The 22,380-nt window shown below is 42.6% G+C and overlaps 1 protein-coding gene across 3 annotated transcripts in view; it reads right to left on the reverse strand.

Annotated features, from left to right (window-relative positions):
* LOC126428057 (uncharacterized) overlaps positions 1-22,380 on the reverse strand; it is a 168,827-nt gene that overhangs the window by 46,528 nt on the left and 99,919 nt on the right. For all 3 annotated transcript variants that reach the window (XM_050089934.1, XM_050089933.1, XM_050089935.1), the window contains one exon: positions 8,969-9,154. In XM_050089934.1, the coding sequence (XP_049945891.1) occupies positions 8,969-9,154 (186 nt within the window). The remainder of the gene's footprint in view (positions 1-8,968; positions 9,155-22,380) is intronic.

Below are 22,380 nucleotides of genomic sequence, written 5' to 3' on the forward strand. Positions count from 1 at the left end.
AGCTTTTTCCAATGGTTTGCGAGCGTTCTTGGCAGGCTTAAGGTATTCCTGTATCTTCCTGGTGGGCTTGTAAATTGTGGTAATATTTCGCTTCGTCAAGATCCTGCCTATTCTTTCCGTTACATTTTTAACAAACGGCAGGAAAACCTTAGATTTTGCAGTAGTCTGTATTTCACTATGATTTCTTCGTGGCTTCCTCAACGCACGTTTTATTTCAGCGGACGAATATCCATTCTTCATTAGTGGATTGTGGAGATGTTCCATGTCAGCGTCGAGCAACTCAGGTTCACAAGTATTTCTAGCTCTGTCCGCTAACATCTTGATAACACCCCACTTCTGTTGTGGGTGGTGGTTCGAGTCCCGGTGCAAATAACGGTCCGTGTGCGTGGGTTTGCGGTATACTGAGTGGCCCAAACTACCATTTTCATTTCTAAAAACAAGCACATAGAGGAAATTTAATTTGCCGTCGACCTCCTCCTCCATTGTAAACTGAATTCTCGAGTTTATACTATTCAGATGTTCGTGGGACCGGCTTAGTTCTTCCCTGCCATGTCTCCACAGCACCAACGTGTCATCCACGTATCGGAACCATACATTTGGTTTTTTGCTGGCAGTACCTAAGGCCTGTTCTTTGAATTTCTCCATAAAGAAGTTTGCAATTACGGGACTTAGGGGGCTTCCCATAGCCACGTCATCCGTTTGCTCATAAAACTGTTCATTCCACTTGAAGTATGTGGTCGTCAAACAACACTTAAACAGTTCCGAAGCATCGGCAGGAAAAATTCGATCCAGCTGTTCCAATACATCATTAAGTGGAACCATGGTAAACAGCGATACCACATCGAAGCTGACCAATATGTCCTCCGGCTGGACCACTATGCCATTCAATCTGCTGATGAAATGTGTTGAATTCTTTATATAATTATTGAAGTTACAGCTCTTCTACATCAATTGCTATTGCACTCTTGCCTCTCCACTACTTCCTGTGTTTCTCCATTCTCAGTGTTTATTGCAGGCTGTTTTCCACACTAGTCTATCCCTTCATGTCTGCACAGCTACAGTGGCCCACATACACTTGAAACTGCTCACTGTATACTGAGGGGACAAAAGTCACAGAATAGTGATACACACATATACAGATGATTCTAGTATCATGTATGCGAGGCACATAAAAGGGCAGTGCATCGGTGGAGCTGTCATTTGTACCCAAGTGATTCATGTGAAAGATTTCTAATGCGATTATGGTCACACGACAGAAATTAACATACTCTGAACGCAGAATGGTAGTCGAAGCTAGATGCACGGGATATTCCGTTCCAGAAAACATTAGGGAATTCAATATTCCGAGAGCCACTGAGTCCAGAGCGTGCACAGAATATCAAATTTCAGGTATTGCCTCCCACCACTGACAATGTGATTGACGACGGCCTTCACTCGACAACCGAAAACAGTGGCACTCGCACAGATTTGTCAGTGCTAACAGATGACTGACACAGCGTGAAATAACAGCAGTACGAGGTGCATTCAAGTTCTAAGGCCTCCGTTTTTTTTTCTAATTAACTACTCACCCGAAATCGATGAAACTGCATTACTTCTCGACGTAATCGCCCTGCAGACGTACACAGTTTTCACAACACTGATGCCATGATTCCATGGCAGCGGCAAAGGCTCCTTTAGGAGTCTGTTTTGACCACTGGAAAATCGCTGAGGCAATAGCAGCACAGCTGGTGAATGTGCGGCCACGGAGAGTGTCTTTCATTGTTGGAAAAAGCCAAAAGTCACTAGGAGCCAGGTCAGGTGAGTAGGGAGCATGAGGAATCGCTTCAAAGTTGTTATCACGAAGAAACTGTTGCGTAACGTTAGCTCGATGTGCAGGTGCGTTGTCTCGGTGAAACAGCACACGCGCAGTCCTTCCCGGACGTTTTTGTTGCAGTGCAGGATGGAATTTGTTCTTCAAAACATTTTCGTAGGATGCACCTGTTACCGTAGTGCCCTTTGGAACACAATGGGTAAGGATTACGCCCTCGCCGTCCCAGAATATGGACACCATCATTTTTTCAGCACTGGCGGTTACCTGAAATTTTTTTGGTGGCGGTGAATCTGTGTGCTTTCATTGAGCTGACTCGCGCTTTGTTTCTGGATTGAAAAATGGCATCCACGTCTCATCCATTGTCACAACCGACGAAAAGAAAGTCCCATTCGTGCTGTCGTTGCGCGTCAACATTGCTCGGCAACATGCCACACGGGCAGCCGTGTGGCCGTCCGTCAGCATTCGTGGCACCCACCTAGATGACACTTTTCGCATTTTCAGGTCATCATGCAGGATTGTGTGCACAGAACCCACAGAAATGCCAACTCTGGGGGCGATCTTGTCAACAGTCATTGGGCGATCCCCCAAAACAATTCTCTCCACTTTCTCGATCGTGTCGTCAGACCGGCTTGTGCGAGCCCGAGGTTGTTTCGGTTTGTTGTCACACGATGTTCTGCCTTCATTAAACTGTCGCACCTACGAACGCACTTTCGACACATCCATAACTCCATCACCACATGTCTCCTTCAACTGTCGATGAATTTCAATTGGTTTCACACCACGCGAATTCAGAAAACAAATGATTGCACGCTGTTCAAGTAAGGAAAACGTCGCCATTTTAAGTATTTAAAACAGTTCTCATTCTCGCTGCTGGCGGTAAAATTCCATCTGCCGTACGGTGCTGCCGTCTCTGGGACGTATTGATAATGAACACGACCTCATTTTAAAACAATGCACATGTTTCTATCTCTTTCCAGTCCGAAGAAAAAAAATCGGAGGCCTTAGAACTTGAATGCACCTCGTAATCCGAGTGGGTCACAAGACAAATGTATCCGTTAGCACAGTGCAGAGAAATTTGATATTAATTGGCTATGGCAGCAGACAACTGACAAGTGCCTTTGCTAGCTTGTGACCGTATAAGTTGGATCCTAAACGACTTGGAAACTGTGGCCCGGTCACAGGAGTCCCAATTTCTGTCGGTAAGAGCTGACGGTAGGGTGCAAATATGGTGCAGATCTTACCACGCTGTGGACCCAGATTGTCAATGAGGCTCTGTTTGAGCTGGTAGTGGCTCTGCAATGATGTGGGCTGCGTTTACGTGAAATAGAATGGGTCCTCTGGTCCGAATGAACTGATCGTTCACCGGGAATGGTTATGTTTGGCTACTCGGAGACCATTTGCAACCAATCGTGGACCTCACGTTGCCAAACAATGATGGAACTATGACGGATTACAATGCGCCACGTCACCGGACAGCAATTGTTTGCAATTAGTTTGAAGAATATTCCGGACAATTCGAGCAAATTATTTGGACACCTAGATGGGCCGACACGAATCCTGTCGAATATTTATGGGACATAATTGAGAAGTCAGTTCGTGCACAGACTCCTTCACCGGCAACACTTTTGCAATTACGGAAAGATAGAGAGGTAGAGCGGCTCAATATTATTCACGAGACTTGCGACGAGTTGTCCAGTCCGTGCTATGTTGAGTTGCCACACTATGTCAGAAAAAAGGTCAGACACGACATTATCCCATGACTTTTGTCACCTCAGTGTATTCGCGCCTTGGTCTCCCTTCACAATTTCTGATCACACACTTTCTCGTTTTACAAAATTTATTATTTCTTAATACCACAAGACGACTGCTACCAACATTTCCCACATTTTAGTAAAGTAGTACCACAAAGCTCTTCTCACAATTTTGGACATATTACTTCGTTAGTTATTTTGTCTTCTCCTCTTGCATTCCAGTGGTAGTTTACACTGGACTTTCACACAAATGTTACTACTACTACCATATTTAAATTCTCAAACTTTTTCTTACCATTCTCCTCTCCTACTGCTCCCTCCACGGAGAACACTAATTCGCCAATGAATTTTGAAACATTTCTCTTTGTCTGCACACAAATCGAATCATCATGCATTTCTCATAATTGGGGGGATTTTCAATTACTTGAACCATTTTGGTAAGTGTAAAGGTACACACTGGTGAATGCCATCATATTACTACCAGTATACAGTCGGTGCCAGGGATCAGAATGCACCTGTGGATCACTGACCATAGCACTGCAGCTGCCATATTTAAATCTACATCAACACTCTGCAAACAACTGGAGTGTATGGCAGAGGGCACTTTTCTTTTACCACTTATTAGATCGTATTCCCATCCCATCCCATTCCATCCCTATACAGAGCACATGAAGATTGACTGCTTAAATACCTCTGTGGACACAGCAATTACTCTAATTTTGTCTTCGCAGCTACATGGTTGTTGTATATTTCTCATTTCATGTAAGTTCTAGAAACTTCTGGATGATAATTGTCATCTATCTACAAGTGTCTGCTAGTTAAGGTTTATTAGCATTTTTCTCACAGGTCAATCAAACTTGTGACCACATACACTACCCTTCCTTGCACAAGTTCTGCTCGGTAGGGGACCAACATATTTGAGTAATATTTTTGTCTGCATCACACAGGTATTTTGTAATTGATATGCTTTGTAGGCTTGCTGCATTTGTACCACATCTGACCCCGAAATCTAACTCTGCAACACGCTTTAGTTACAAATGAGCTTACCTGATGTTTCCGCAAATTGTTCCTCCAAGATATGCGAATGACAGTGAATACAGTTGTGACTCATTTCTAGTGAAATCATAGAACACTACACTTTTTTTGTTTTCTGAAGTGCTCAGTTTTACATTTATGAACATCTGAAGGAAGTTGCCAGTCTTTGCATCACTTTGAAATCTTATCAAAATCTGTACATTTCTGCAACTTTTAAAGACAATATTTTGTTACAAATAACTGCACCATGTACAAAAAGTCTGAGGTTACTATTAATATTGTCTGCCAGGTCAGTGTTACACAACACAAACAACAAGGTTCCACACGTACTTCCTGGGCGTATGCCTCAACTTACTTCTACATTCCTCTGTGCTTTTCCATCCGAGCTGGCACACTGTGTTCTGAAGTCCAGTTACTTTTGTTTGATACCCCACATATTGGCAATTTCACTAACAAGCAGTGGAGTGGTACAAAGTCAAATGCTTTCCAGAATACAATAGATATGGGGATCATCGAAAATGTCATGGCAACTATTTTTTGTCTTTAAAATGGTAATGAATTAAGAAATTCTGAAATATGAAAATAGAAGGTTAGTTCATACGTAAACATTACACATGGGGAGATGGGAAAATACACACACCACTATGTAAATATAGCACAAGGAACAAGGCAAAAAAAACTGTTCTTACAAATGTGTTTTACTGTTAATTGCAACAGTACATAATAGTACATTACAAACTACATGCATTCCATGGCATCAGGGACCTCCCCAAGAATATACAGTAATGTGATGTGGTGCTAGATGGCAGTCGTTCCTAAGAGAATGAAGTGTGAAATGAGACCACAGTGCAAATTGAGCAGCCATTCGAGACGGATGTTACCCGACACTCACAGCATTCTTACGTGGAATTACAGCATCGTACTGGTATGGGTTAGACAACAATCTACAGGATTTTACACGACGAGCTACAGGTGTATAAAGTTACTCCAAAGTGTGTGCCTCATGCACTAAGAGGAAAAGTGGACACGTTACAAAGAGGAGGGAGACAATGGGCTTGCGAGAATCGCCGCTAAAGATGAATTTTGGACCACGCCCTACGAGCCTGAACTGAAGCGCCAGTCTGCGGAATGGTGTCATCTGGGTTTGCCAAGCAGGCAGAAATTTCGTAGCAATTCCTCTCGACAGGTTATTCAGTACGAATGTCTACCCAGTGCATTAATTCTTCAGAACGATGCAAGAGTCCACAGGGCAGTACGTGCACAGAACCTGCTCGTGCGATGACGATCGAAAGTACTGGAGCATCCACAGTATTCGCCAGACTTAACTCGCGATTGGGATCTTGTAGCACAACTGAAAGAACTATTGCACAGAACACACCTTCAAAGATGTAAAGATATTGCCACAGCACTGAAGCACGAGATCCGACGATTCACTCATGGTTAGACCATGGGTAATCTGGATCTTCCACAGCAATGGAAGTACGTGCTGGATTCGTTAGGAGACTATTTTGGGGGACTAAGATGTTACAAGTCCATGTTCCTGCCTTGTACTGTTGCAACTGACAGTAAAACACATCTGAAGGGACAACATCTGTTTAATCTTTTTTCTCGTCTATATCTTTACAGTTGTGTGAGTGTTCATGCATGTCCCTACATGTAATTTCTGCACGTGAACTAACCTTCTATTTGCATATTTCAGAATTTTTTAATCATTTTCGAGACAAAAAAATAGTCGCCACGGCTTTTCCAATGACCTCGTACATAGAAATCCAATTTACTCACCAAGCGTCGGCAGAACACACAAATAAAAGAAGGTTATAAATGGGCAATCTTTCAGAGCCAGTGGCTCGTTATCAGGCAGAAGGGTTGAAGGAGAAGAAAGAGGGGTGGAGGAAAAGGACTGGAGAGGTCTAGAAAAGGGGAAGACTTTGGAAAAGTCTTCCAGAACCAAAGGTCAGGGGAGACTTACCGGACAGGATGAGAAGGAAAGCCTGATTGTTGGGGACTGTACCATATGAGATTTGAAAACCTGAGAGCTTAAAGGTGGAAGACAGGGTAAATGCAAGACACAGATAACTGTTGAAACATTGTGCACGAGATAAGAGTGAAAAGCTATGTGCATTGTATGTAACAGAGTTGGGAGGAGGGATGGCCAAATATAGACAAATCAGAAAATGAAAGATGTAGAAAACCAAAATGGAGTGAATGTGGTGTCACCGCCAGACACCACACTTGCTAGGTGGTAGCCTTAAATCGGCTGCGGTCTGGTAGTATATGTCGGACCCGCGTGTCGCCACTGTCAGTGATAGCAGACCGAGCGCCACCACACGGCAGGTCTAGAGAGACTTACTAGCACTCACCCCAGTTGTACAGCCGACGTTCATAACAATGGTTCACTGACAAATACGCTCTCATTTGCCGAGACGATAGTTAGCATAGCCTTCAGCTACATTTGCTACGGCCTAGCAAGGCGCCGTATTCAATTGATATTTATTATGTGAAGCATGTATCATCCAGAGCGATGTTCTACAATTGTGGATTAAAGTTAAGTATTATATCAACTACTTACTTTATTTGCAATTCTCAAGATATTGTCCTGTTCCAGACCTCACGCCAGTCAGCGTGTAATTAAATGCGTGCATTTCGGCCTCCTCTAGAAACACAGTGTTGGCTCTTCTGCCAACACTACAGTGAAGAAAGGAGTAGTTGCTGTGAATAAATGCCGAGATGTCCGCCCTCGATAGCTGAGTGGTCAGCGCGATGGACTGTCAATCCTAAGGGTCCGAGTTCGATTCCTGGCTGAGTTGGAGATTTTCTCCGCTAAGGGACTGGGTGTTGTGCTGTCCTAATCATCATCATTTCATCACCATTGACGCGCAAGTCGCCAAAGTGGCGTCAAATCAAAAGACCTGCACCCGGCGAACCGTCTACCCGGCGGGAGGCCCTAGTCACACGCCATTATTTAATTAATGCTGAGATGGAAGGAATTGACATAAATTAAGGCCAAATGGATATTGAGAATCAGGGATATATTGCAGTGCTAGTTTCCACAGCAGAGGTCTGAGAAACTGGTGTCTGGGGGAAGAATTCAGACGGTGTGTGTGGTGAAATAAGCACTGGGGTCACGATTGTCGTGACGAAAGCACGCTCTGCGACAGGATATTGTGTCTTGCCAGTATAGACCCTCTGCCAATGCCCATTCGCGCTACCTGATGATTTGGTGGTAGTCGTGCCGATGTGAAAGACCAAACAGTGTTTGCACAACAGCTCGTATATGTATCTGCCTTAGGTAGGTTTTGCCAGTTACAGGGCTGGCCGGCAGTTGTGGCCAAGCGGTTCTAGGCACTTCAGCTTGGAACCGCGTGACCACTACAGTCGCAGGTTCGAATCCTACCTCGGGCATGGATGTATGGGTGTGTGTGATGCCCTTAGGTTTAAGTGGTTCTGAGTTCTAGGGGACTGATGACATCAGATGTTAAGTCCCATGGCGCTCAGGGCAAGTCTTCCAGCAGGGACAGTCAGAGGGGTAGGAGCCACAAGGTAGGGAGAAGGGTGCAGAAGAAGCATAGGGTCTGAAAAGCACATTGCAGAGATTGGGAGGGTGACTGAAAGCTATTCTAGGTATGGCGGGCAAAATCTCAGACAGAATGGATCTCTCTTCCAGGGCATCATTTTAGGAAGTCATGGCCTTGTCGAAGTAGATGATTAATACATTCCAGACCAGGATAATACTGAGACACCAATGGTGTGCTCTGAAGCTGTTTTGTGGAGGGATCGGCAGCACCACAATTGTATGTGATGGCCTGGGAAATCTGCTTTTTAACTAGGCCGGTGGGGTAATTACATCCAGGTGAGAATGGTGGTGTATTGCTCTACAGAGTCTGCATCCGAACAAATATGTTAGCGTCGAATGTCGATGCTATATTGGAGTGAACGTTTGACATGGAAAGGATGGAAATTTTCAAAATGCGGGTACTCTTGTTTGTTAGTAGGTTTGATGTGGACAGAACTGTGCAGCTGGCCTTCAGTAAGGAAGAGATCAGCATCGAGGAAAGTGGCATGGGATTCGGAATAGCAATATATAGGAATATTTTGTCAAAAACTGATTGGTCGATATGGAGGAGGGGACCAAACAGCGAGGTCATCGGTCCCGTCAGATTAGGGAAAGAAGTTAGCCGTACCCTTTCAAAGGAACCATCCCAGTGTCTGCCTGAAGCAGTTTAGGGGAATCACAGAAAATTTCAATTGGGATGATCAGATGCAGGTTCGAACGATCAAAAATTTATTGTCTGAGCATAATCTGTAGCAGTGCTGAGTAGTTAAGAATGGTGAAGTAATCTAAAATAGGATTAACAAGTGACAAGTAACTTACCGAAATGCACGAGAGATCAGTTGGGGTTCATATGTACTCAGATACTGGATGGACAGCTCGTGCAGACCGTGCAGTTCTCCGAGAGCTTCAAATGCCACAGCCTCCATCGCACGCGGTGTGTCAAAACACACCAGCCGCAGTTTTCTGAGTGAAGTGCTACACTGTTTCAGCAGAGGCACAACAGACCTGTTGGCATGTGACACATTTCATTCTTAAAAACTTTCCACGCATACATAAATGTTATTTGTAATAAAACTTGCGTAAAACACCTAAGAACTGTGGAGTGAGAAGATGACAAAGAAGAGGAAGAAACAGCAACTTCAGAGGATGAAGGGGACCAAATTCTGTATCGAGAATGTACATCATCCAAGATGAGATACAGAAGGCTCTGAAAAACTGGAAAGCTTCCAGCCCTGGAATCGATGTAGCACACCTCAAATATGGAGGATCACAGCTACGACAGAAGATTTTACCTCTCTTAAATGGATGCTGAAAGACAAGAGTAGTACCTGAATCATGGAAGCCAGTGGAGGTGATATCACTCTGCAAAGAGGAGGAAATGTCTATGAGAATTGCAGTCTCCCTCAAACATTTTTGGTCAAATTGAAATAGGTGATAGTGTGTCCATAAACAATTATATTGAGACAGGGAATCAATAGTTGGAAATGCATATTTATTGTGTTACGGACGTACACAGGGTACACCATACAACAGCAAATTACAATACAGTTAGAAGAGATGACCATCAATCTCAATGCACCTACTGCAAGGGCACATGCACTTGTACCATACTCCCACAAAGATTCCAGGTGAATGTTGCACACAGGAACAGGTGGTAGGTGGTAAACAGTGTACACCGAAGATCCACACTGCCTGTCTCCCAGGTACAACAGACAACCAGGATCTCTGGAAAAGTGCACCACAAGTTCATTCGTCGCTGCCATACAGGCACAGAGACTGGAGGTCATCACTTTGAACAATTACTATGAGCTATGTTGTCGTTATGCGGTCTACGCTGTGTATGTCCACAATAATATGCATTTCTGACTATTGGTTCTGTATCTCAATATAATCAGTTGTGTACCCACTATCAAAGACTTCAATTTGACACAAAAGATTTAAGACATCATGCATAGAGGAATAAGCGTACTAAAGGCTTCTTACAAACTCTACACAATAAGTATTAACAACAGAATGAGCAAGATAACTTGTGTCTTTCTAATGGATGATGAGAAAATGGCTTTAGAAAGGGGTGGTGTTCTAGTGGCGATGTTAGTACTGCGTGCCAGTAACTGAAAAATTGTGAGAATGTAAGCTGGAAACTCCGACTGAAAAGGCTTTTGATAGAGTGAACAGAATCAAGCTTTCACACCAACTTCAAAAAATGAAGGTATCCGAGACATTTAATACGAGTAACAAATAATTTGTATCAGCACACAAAAATGCTGATAAAGAAAAGACAGGACCAATTAAGATCAACAAAGGAATGTATCACGAGTGTACCCTTTCACTTACTATATTCACATATACTTACGATGAGAACACAGCAAATACTGCAACCAGATTACCCGCAAACTTTCCTCAGTGGAAGAAGGGTCAAAATAAGTGAACAAGTGTCTCAACTTGTCCAAAGACACTGAACTGTTTATGAAAAACTGATAGTCAAACTTTTTCGAGGTATTTTCCAGGAACTTGATGTGCCTTGTACTGTACAGTATCCTCAGACGAAATGGTGGCACAGTTGTTAAGGTCTCAGCTTTTTTATTTGAAACCCCATCATTACTCTTATTTCTGTTTTTCATTTATATGCTTACGTCAGTAGAACATTACTACATGAATGTTTTCCAATGTATATTGATATAATGTCACCTTTATTAGCCTACTAATTACATATAAAATTAATGACTTTTAAAAAATGAGAAAATTATTTGAAATTTTTTTCAGTGAAATTTCTGTAAATTTCTGTAGTGTATCTCAATTCATAATCAACTGCAAGCACCTATTTCCGGGAAAGCGACCACTTATACACGGTCTGCCACAAAATTATTGCCATCATGCGAAATCTTCACCAATGATAATGATACTTACAGAGTGAGATTCATAAGAAGAAATGTCACTGTGACAAACCGACCTTTGCGTGATGCTTGTGGTGTTTGGAATATCTGTGTTTCAAATGTTTCTATGGTCAGTATCATCCAAGTGAATGCACCAAATCTTTCTCAAGAATAAATATATGAATAAAATATAAGGATTAATATAAAAATTGACATGAGAATGACATATCAGAGTAGGAGAATTTATAAATATTGCAAACCCTCAACATGCCATACACACATACATTAATTATATAATAAATGTATGTCTCTTATTGTGAAATCCAACAGCACTTTTACAATGATATAATATGCTTGTATCACATAATTTGATGATACACAGTCATGCAGTAACCTTCACCAATCTCATCTTCAGTTACATCCATTATTGCTATAAAATTCATCTCCCTTGTATAGACACACTATATGCTCCTTCCACCTTTCAGCTTTCCCTTCTTTTCTTAAGACTTGTTTACCATCTGAGTTCTTGATATTCATAGAGTTGGTTCTTTTCTCCAAAGGTCTCTCCAATTTTCCTGTAGGCGGCATTATCTTTCCCCTAACAATATATGTTTCTCTATCCTTACATTTGTCCTCTAGCCATTCCTCCTTGGCCATTTTGCACTTCTAGCTGATCTCATTTTTGAGACATTTGTATTCCTTTTTGCTTGCTTCATTTACTGCATTTTTGTATTTTCTCTTTTCATCAATTAAATTCAGTATTTCTCTTCTGTTAACCAAGGGTTCCTACTAGGCCCTGTTCTTTTACCTATTTGATCCTCTGCTGCCTTCTCTTTTTTATCTCTTAAAGCCACATTCTTCTACTGTAGTGCTTTCCCCCATTCTTGTAAATTGTTCCCTAATGCTCTCTCAAACTCTCTACAACCTCTAGTTCTTTCATTTTATCCAGGTCCCATCTCCTTAAATTCCCACATTTTTGCTTTCTGCAGTTTCTTCACTTTCAATTTACAATTCATAACCAATAGATTGTGGTCAGAGTTCACAACTGCCACTGGAACTGGCCTACAATTTAAAATCTGGTTCTGAAATATTTGTCTTATTACATAACCTTACAGTGCCTCCAGGGCTCTTCCTTCATGATTTTTAACCAACTGTTGGCTACGATTAACACATGCTCTGTGCAAAATTCTACCAGTCACCTCCCTTTTCATTCCCTACTATTTTTCCTTGTCTTCCTTTTCCTACTATCGAATTCCAGTCTCCCCCCCCCCCCCCCCTCCCATGACTACTGAATAATTTCTTTTATATCATAATACGTTTCTTCAATTTCATCATCATCTGTGGAGCTTGTTGGCGTATAAACTTTTACTACTGTTGTAGGTATGGGCTTCGTGTCTGTTTTTGCTACAGTAACACGTTCACTATTCTGTTTGTAGTAACTTATCCATGCTCATATTTTTTTGTTCATTATTAAACCTACTCCTGCATTACCCCTACTTGATTTTGTATTGATAACCCTGTATTCACCTGACCAGAAGTCAGGTTCCTCCTGCCACTAAACTTCACTAATTTCCACTATAACTTTAACCTATCCATTTCCCTTTTTAAATTTTCTAATCTACCTGCCTGAATAAGGGATCTGACATTCCACACTCAAATTCACAGGATGCCAGTTCTGTTTGTCCTGGTAATGATGTCCGACTGAGTAGTCCCCACCCAGAGATCTGAATGGAGGACTATCTTACCTCTGGAATATTTCACCCATGAGGATGCCATCGCCATTTAACAATACAGTAGGGCTGTATGCACCCTCAGAAAAAATTACAGCTGTAATTTCCCCTTGCTTTCATCCGTTTGCAGTACCAGCACAGCAAGGCCGTTTTGGTTGATTTTACAAAGCCACATTGTCAATCATCCAGAGTGTTGCCCCTGCAACTACTGAAAAGGCTGCACACACTGCTCTTTGGAATGAAATTTTCACTCTGCTCTTATTACCTTCCAGCTTGCTCTGAAGTAAAGCTGTGAGAATGGTTTGAGTTTCCTGCTTGGGTACCTCCATCACTGGAGCATTTGCCCGCAAAAGGCAGAGGTCCCGAATTCAAGTGTCAGTCCAGTCCACAGTTTTAATCCGTCACGCAGTTTCACTCAGCTCTTTGCCGATAGCAAATAATTATTCAGAACCCAGTAAATGACCTCCAGTTTGAAATATACTGTCTAAACTAAATATATAACAGCTATTATCTGTTGTTGTCGTTGTGGTCTTCAGTCCTGAGACTGGTTTGATGCAGCTCTCCATGCTACTCTATCCTGTGCAAGCTTCTTCATCTCCCAGTACCTACTGCAACCTACATCCTTCTGAATCTGCTTAGTGTATTCATCTCTTGGTCTCCCCCTACGATTTTTACCCTCCACGCTGCCCTCCAATACTAAATTGGTGATCCCTTGATGCCTCAGAACATGTCCTACCAACCGATCCATTCTTCTGGTCACGTTGTGCCACAAACTTCTCTTCTCCCCAATCCTATTCAATACTTCCTCATTAGTTATGTGATCTACCCATCTAATCTTCAGCATTCTTCTGTAGCACCACATTTCGAAAGCTTCTATTCTCTTCTTGTCCAAACTATTTACCGTCCATGTTTCACTTCCATACATGGCTACACTCCATACAAATACTTTCAGAAATGACTTCCTGACACTCAAATCTATACTCGATGTTAACAAATTCCTCTTCTTCAGAAACGCTTTCCTTGCCATTGCCAGTCTACATTTTATATCCTCTCTACTTCGACCATCATCAGTTATTTTGCTCCACAAATAGCAAAACTCCTTTACTACTTTAAGTGTCTCATTTCCTAATCTAATACCCTCAACATCACCCGACTTAATTCGACTACATTCCATTATCTTCGTTTTGCTTTTCTTGATGTTCATCTTATATCCTCCCTTCAATACACCATCCATTCCATTCAACTGCTCTTCCAAGTCCTTTGCTGTCTCCAACAGAATTACAATGTCATCGGCGAACCTCAAAGTTTTTATTTCTTCTCCATGGACCTTAATACCTATCTTTCTTTTGTTTCCTTCACTGCTTGTTCAATATACTGATTGAATAACATCGGGGATAGGCTACAACCCTGTCTTACTCCCTTCCCAACCACTGCTTCCCTTTCATGTCCCTCGACTCATAACTGCCACCTGGTTTCTGTACAAATTGTAAATAGCCTTTCTCTCCCTGTATTTTACCCCTGCCACCTTCAAAATTTGGAAGAGAGTATTCCAGTCAACATTGTCAAAAGCTTTCTCTAAGTCTACAAATGCTGGAAACGTACATTTGCCTTTCCTTAATCTTTCTTCTAAGATAAGTCGTAAGGTCAGTATTGCCTCACGTGTTCCAGTATTTCTACGGAATCCAAACTGATCTTCCCCAAGGTCGGCTTCTACTAGTTCTTCCATTCGTCTGTAAAGAATTCGTGTTAGCATTTTGCAGCTGTGGCTTATTAAACTGATTGTTCGGTAATTTTCACATCTGTCAGTACCTGCTTTCTTTGGGATTGGAATTATTATATTTTTCTTGAAGTCTGAGGGTATTTCGCCTGTCTCATACATCTTGCTCACCAGATGGTAGAGTTTTATCAGGACTGGCTCTCCCAAGGCTATCAGTAGTTCTAATGGAATGTTGTCTATTCCCGGGGCCTTGTTTTGACTTAGGTCTTTTAGTGCTCTGTCTAACTCTTCACGCAGTATCATACCTCCCATTTCATCTTCATCTACATCTTCTTCCATTTCTATAATATTGTCCTCAAGAACATTGCCCCTGTATAGACCCTCTATATATTCCTTCCACCTTTCTGTTTTCCCTTCTTTGCTTAGATCTGGGTTTCCATCTGAGCTCTTGATATTCATGCAAGTAGTTCTCTTTTCTCAAAGGTCTCTTTAATTTTCCTGTAGGCAGTATCTATCTTACCCCTTGTGAGATAAGCCTCTACATCCTTACATTTTTCCTCTAGCCATCCCTGCTGAGCCATTTTGCACTTCCTGTCGATCTCATTTTTGAGACATTTGTATTACTTTTTGCCTGCTTCACTTACTGCATTTTTGTATTTTCTCCTTTCATCAATTAAATTCAGTATCTCTTCTGTCTCCCAAGGATTTCTAGTAGCCCTCGTCTTTTTACCTACTTGATCCTCTGCTGCCTTCACTATTTCATTCCTCAAAGCTACCCATTCTTCTTCTACTGTATTTCTTTTCCCCATTCTTGTCAATTGTTCCCTTGTGCTTTCCCTGAAACTCTCTACAACCTCTGGTTCTTTCAGTTTATCCAGGTCCCATCTCCTCAAATTCTCACCTTTTTGCAGTTTCTTCTTTTTTAATCTACAGTTCATAACCAATAGATTGTGGTCAGAGTCCACATTTGCCCCTGGAAATGTCTTACAATTTAAAACCTGGTTCCTAAATCTCTGTCTGACCATTATATAATCTATCTGAAACCTTCTAGTATCTCCAGGGTTCTTCCATGTATACAACCTTCTATCATGATTCTTAAAGCAAGTGTTAGCTATGATTAAGTTGTGCTCTGTGCAAAATTTTACCAGGCGGCTTCCTCTTTCATTTCTTAGCCCCAATCCATATTCACCTACTATGTTTCCTTCTCTCCCTTTTCCTACACTCGAATTCCAGTCACCCATGACTATTAAATTTTCGTCTCCCTTCACTATCTGAATAATCTCTTTTATTTCTTCATACACTTCTTCAATTTCTTCGTCATCTGCAGAGCTAGTTGGCATATAAACTTGTACTACTGTAGTAGGTGTGGGCTTCGTATCTATCTTGGCCACAATAATGCGTTCACTATGCTGTTTGTAGTAGCTTACCCGCATTCCTATTTTCCTATTCATTATTAAACCTACTCCTGCATTACCCCTATTTGACTTTGTATTTATAACCCTGTACTCGCCTGACCAGAAGTCTTGTTCCTCCTGCCACCGAACTTCACTAATTCCCACTATATCTAACTTTAACCTATCCATTTCCCTTTTAAAATTTTCTAACCTACCTGCCCGATTAAGGGATCTGACATTCCACGCTCCGATTCGTAGAACGCCAGTTTTCTTCTCCTGATAACGACATCCTCTTGAGTAGTCCCCACCCGGAGATCCGAATGGGGGACTATTTTACCTCCGGAATATTTTACCCAAGAGGATGCCATCATCATTTAATCATACAGTAAAGCTGCATGCCCTTGGGAAAAATTACGGCCGTAGTTTCCCCTTGCTTTCAGCCGTTCGCAGTACCAGCACAGCAAGGCCGTTTTGGTTATTGTTACAAGGCCAGATCAGTCAATCATCCAGACTGTTGCCCTTGCAACTACTGAAAAGCCTGCTGCCCCTGTTTAGGAACCACACGTTTCTCTGGCCTCTCAACAGATACCCCTCCATTGTGGTTGTACCTACGGTACGGCTATCTGTATCGCTGAGGCATGCAAGCCTCCCCATGAACGGCAAGGTCCATGGTTCATGGGGGGGGGGGGGGGGGGGGGGGCCGTGTAGCTGTTATCTAAAAATAATAAATTACATCAGTTTCAGATGATATGTGACACAATAATCAAAACTGGGTGACAAGGCATGGAAGGATACAAAGCTGAAAATTTTACAAAGTAATGACTATGCAAATTCTAATATATGGACGTGAATCTTTGATATTAACTAAGAAACGATTTTTATTTTTCTGCACCTGCCACCTGTAATATGTCTTTCAAGGACATTGTACAATTATCAGGTTACATCTGAAAGTTTGGACACCCCTGCAATACTGACTGTTCTGTCAGCACCTATTTGCTTGTTAGTCATGTTCCAGTGGTGTTACTGTAGTGATAATGGTTGATTATCACCTGATCTGACATTTTATGGTATGTAGTAGTCAGATTATATTCTTCATATCAGTATTTTCACGGTAGCTTATTTGACAGACAGTCGCTGGTTCTGCAATGTGTGTTTAATAAAACCTGTGTTGCTTGAGAAGCAGACTTACAACTCGAGGTGTGCTGAAGTAGTAAATAATGATCTGGACACTTTGAGAGACATTACTACCAAAAAGTAATATAGGGCACATTTGATGTCACAAATATACAACTGGGAAATAAAATCTTTTATAGTGGGAGTTATGTTAAACAGGAAATTACCCTACTAAGAAGAGAGGTTGAAACCAAGTCATTAGTTTGCCATATGTTGCTATCACATCTAAGAAGATCATACAAGTATTTAATGAAATAAACACGTGTACTGGGTTCCACATAACTAATAAACTAGTAATTCTTCTAAGAATGAAATTCGAGAAATTAAATCCGGTGAGTAAATCCGGTCCATATGAAGTAAAAGGCAATTCACACTCCACTGGGTATATAGGACAAACTGGCAGCACATTCAAAGGTAGATTTCAAGAATACATCAGAATGAAAGAGAAAGACTTCAACACCTGGAAAGCATCTACATCAGACAGGTTAGACAAACTCAAAACAGAGAAATGTACAGCAATCAGTTCCTAGTAATCTATTTACTGCAGATCTAGCAACATTTCAGCCCGTGTCACTATCCGCAGTACTAAAAACATACAGAAGGGTACACAAAAATGTAGTAATTCCTTGCAAGTCAATATTAATGGAACAAAATGACTCATTGTTATGTGAGGAAGGTTATTTTGAATGTTGAAGGTGACCCAGAGACTGCAATGCTGCTAGTTTTTGTTAGTTTTATCCCAAACAGGAAATTGCTAAATCTTAAATATGAAAATTGCATCGTAATTTTGAATTCAAAAGCATCATTGATTCACAAAACTGTTCACACCAAAATTACTTTCATTATTTGTAAATTATGACATGGACATAAAACAGATGTAACCTATTTGTAGAGAAACACAAAACTGCAAAACATCTGTTTGAAAATCAGAGTGGAAAACATGCTGAAGTCAAATTAGGTATACCATTGTAAACACAATAAAACATCATATTTCCATAAATAATTACAACTAGTTACTGTAAGCATTATTCTCAACCTGTAATCTTCACATTTTTCTAGTATTTGTAACAGTATTAACCTGTGTCAAGAGTTTGTAAATAAAATCCACAACAACAACTCCAGCCTGAAACTGGAGATTTTACGAGGTCTCCGATGCTTCGATGCAAACAACGCACTCGGTTGTCAGGAACTGCTTGCGTTTTGAGGATCGCTCTAAAACCTGTTGTCACTAATAGATGTGAATATTATAACCCGTAGTGCAAGTGTATCAGAATTTGGAAGGAAACCATCTGGTGGAAAACAGCATCATAGCCAAGACTTTTTATTTAAAGACAAGCATCAATCATCTTACCAAAACCTATTTGTATAAACTCGCACAAGGAGCAGCAGCATCCTCGGAACATCGCCCATAACTTCGACAACATCAAAAAGCTATGCACAGATTAATTCAGCTATGCCTTCTTCACTTTGTCCAAATTTAAATATTGAGTAATAATTTAAACAATACAGCCAATCGATGTGTTCTGTGCAAAGCCTACCATCTTTATACAGTAGTCTCGAATGAACTGGGACAGGAGCACGAACTACAGGTGTTGACGTAATTGGGCATGTACTAAAACTTAAAAATACTGCATTAATAATGCCCAGTTACTAGCCAAAATCTGGATTTGCTGTAATAAAGCTAGAAAGGAAATGACTGACTGCTGCACTCCATTTGAAAATCAGTGGAATTAGTGATATAAAATACATTTTATCGGAAAGGCCAGCAAGTGGAGTCATTAGCCAAATTCTATACTAATGGGGGGAAAAAACTGCGCCGCCAAAAAATAATTATTGCAGAATAATAAAATGTTGGGAATACATTTGTCTAGATAACATATTTCAGTGATTGACGTTGTAAGACCGCAGGTTCATGTAGGTGCGCGATAAGCCATTGCAAATATGAAATGCTGGTACATTAACAAAAAATTTAACTGCCACAATGTTGAATGCAAGCACGCAAATGTGCATGCATTGTGTTGTACAGATACTGGAGGTCAATTTGTGTAATGGAGTTCCCTGTCTGTTGCAGTTGTTCAGTCAATGCAGGAACAGTTAACGCCATTTGTGAGTGACACTGGAATTGTCGTCCGATGACGTCCCGTACCTGCTCGATTGGAGACAGAACTGGTGATCGAGCAGGCCGAGGTAACATGTCGACACTACGTAGAGCAATTTGGGTTGCAACAGTGGCATGTGGGAGAGTGTTATCCTGTTGATAAACACTCTGGAATGCTGTTCACATATGGCAGCATGACAGGTCAGATCACCAGACTTACAGATTTGCAGCCAGGGTTCGCAGGATAACCACGGGAGTGCTCCTACCTTTATATGAAATCAGACCCCAGACCATAACTGCAGATGTACACTCATGCTCATAAAATAAGGATAATGCTTATACATAGTGAAACAACGCTCTGGTGGGCAGTATGCAGGTTTAAATCTCCTTGGCGTATGACCATGCGGTGCATTTGACCTGCGGTCGTCGCACGGTGGCGCTGGCAGCTGTCCACATACGCAGAGGGGTGTTGGTGCACATCAGAGTAAGGTGCAGCGAGTAAGTGTGCAGACATTTTTAGACGTGCTAATGGTGACTGTGTGTTGAAAATGGCCTAAAGAACACATACTGATGACGTTATGATGGGTAGAACACTGGGGCGACTAGTGGCTGGTCAAAAACAGCAGGTCATAGCACGGGTCCTCCGTGTGCCACAAAGTGTGATCTCAAGATTACGGCAACGATTCCAGCAGACAGGAAACGTGTCCAGGTGCTACAGTACAGGACGTCCACAGTGTACAACACTACAAGAAGACCGATATCTCACCACCAGTGCCCGCAGACGGCCACGGAGTACTGCAGGTAGCCTTGCTCAGGACCTTACCGCAGCCACTGGAACAGTTGTCTCCAGACACACAGTTTACAGACTACTGAACAGGCATGGTTTATTCACCCAGAGACTTGCAAGGTGCATTCCACTGACCCCTGGTCACAGGAGAGCCCGTAAAGCCTGGTGTCAAGAACACAGTACGTGGTTATTGGAACAGTGGTGGCAGGTTATGTTCACGGATAAGTCCAGGTATAGTCTGAACAGTGATTCTCGCCGAGTTTTCATCTGTCGTGAACCAGGAACCAGATACCGACCCCTTAATGTCCTTGAAAGGGACCTGTATAGAGGTCGTGGTTCGATTGTATGGGTGGGATTATAACAGGTGCACGTACACCCCTGCGTGTCTTAGAGGAACCGTAACAGGTCAGGTGTATCGGGACGTCATTTTGCACCAGTATGTCCGCCTTTTCAGGGGTGCAGTGAGTCCCACCTTCCTCTTTTTTTTTTTTTTTTTTTTTTTTTTTGTTTTAGGGCGCAAAACTGCTATGGTCATTAGCGCCCAGCCCGTGACTTAGGAAACAGTAAAAAAAAGAAATTGAAAACCAGCAGCAATGGGAACAAAGTCATAAAATTGGAGAAACTAAAAGCAGAAGGAAGGCTTAAAAATCCACTGCAGAAAGGGGTTGGTAGTCCCCAAAAAAAAGCTTCAAATGACTGACATCATTTCACTGGCACTAATAAACTTGAGAACGCAGTCGGCTGAACGCGCGTCATCTGCTAAAATCGACGATAGATCAGGCGATAGCTGTAGACGGGAGCGTAACGGATTAAAATAGGGGCACTCAATTAAAAGGTGTCTTACCGTCCACAGCTGAGAGCAGTGGGGACAGAGTGGGGGAGGATCGCCGCTTAAAAGATGTCGATGGCTAAAAAGACAGTGCCCTATCCGGAGTCTAGTTAAAATTACCTCCTCCCGACGACGCATTCGGGAGGAAGAGGTCCAAGCACAAGGAAGAGCTTTCACGTCCCGCAATTTATTATGGCGAAGTGTTGACCAATGCGCGTGCCATAAATGAACAACACGACAACATAAAACGCTCCGTAGATCGGCGAAAGGAACCGATTGAATAGCTGGCCGAAGAAGAGAGACTGCAGCCTCGGCTGCAATATCGGCCGCCTCATTTCCACAGATACCAACGTATCCCGGGAGCCAGAGGAACGCCACCGAGACGTCCCCCAGGTGGAGCAAGCGAAGACAGTCCTGAATCCGGTGGACCAGAGGGTGCACAGGATAAAGAGCTTGGAGACTGAGGAGAGAGCTGAGAGAATCTGAGCAGATAACGTACCGTATCCGCTGATGGCGGCGGATGTAGTGGACAGCCTGGAGAACAGCGTAAAGCTCCGCAGTATAAACCGAACACTGGTCGGGAAGCTGAAAGTGATTTGGGGTGTTGCCAACAATAAAGGCACTCCCTAGACCTAACGATGTTTTTGAGCCGTCGGTGTAAATAAATGTGGCGTCCGTCATTTGTGCACATAGAGCAGCAAATGCTCGACGATAAACAAGTGGAGGGGTACCATCCTTGGGAAATCGACAAAGGTCACGGAGCAGGCAGATCCGGGCATGGGGCCAAGGCGGTGCTGTACCCCAAGTTGTCAAGAAGGTTTTAGGAAAGCGGAAGGAAAGAGAATGGAGCAGTTGACGGAAGCGGACTCCCGGTGGTAGTAGGGAGGAGGGGCGGCCTGCATACCTTACATCAAAGGAGGCGTCGAAAAAAATGTCATGGGCTGGATTAGCAGGCATGGAAGACAGATGGCTAGCATAACGACTCAGGAGGACTGCTCGCCGATTGGACAGCGGAGGTTCAGCAGTCTCTGCATAAAGGCTTTCCACAGGGCTAGTGTAAAAAGCTCCAGACACTAAACGTAATCCACGGTGGTGGATAGAGTCGAGACGCCGAAGAATAGACGGCCGAGCAGAGGAGTAGACTATGCTTCCATAGTCCAATTTCGAGCGCACTAAGGCGCGATAGAGGCGGAGAAGGACCACTCGGTCCGCTCCCCAGGAGGTACCATTCAGGACACAGAGGGTGTTAAGGGAACGCAGACAGCGAGCCGAAAGATAGGAAATGTGAGAGGACCAACACAGTTTTCTGTCAAACATAAGACCCAAGAATTTAGCAACGTCTGAAAACGGAAGGTTGACAGGACCTAGATGTAAGGAGGGCGGAAGAAACTCCTTACGTCGCCAAAAATTAACACGAATGGTCTTACTGGGAGAGAAACGGAAGCCGGTTTTGATGCTCCAAGAGTGGAGGCGATCGAGACATCCTTGAAGAAGTCGTTCAAGGAGGCTGGTCCGTTGAGAGCTGTAGTAGATCGCAAAATCGTCTACAAAGAGGGAGCCCGAGACATCAGGAAGGAGACAATCCATAATTGGATTGATGGCAATGGCAAACAGTACAACACTCAGCACG

The sequence above is a fragment of the Schistocerca serialis genome, chromosome 12, assembly GCF_023864345.2.
Source record: "Schistocerca serialis cubense isolate TAMUIC-IGC-003099 chromosome 12, iqSchSeri2.2, whole genome shotgun sequence".
In the NCBI taxonomy this organism is placed as follows: Eukaryota; Metazoa; Arthropoda; class Insecta; order Orthoptera; family Acrididae; genus Schistocerca; species Schistocerca serialis.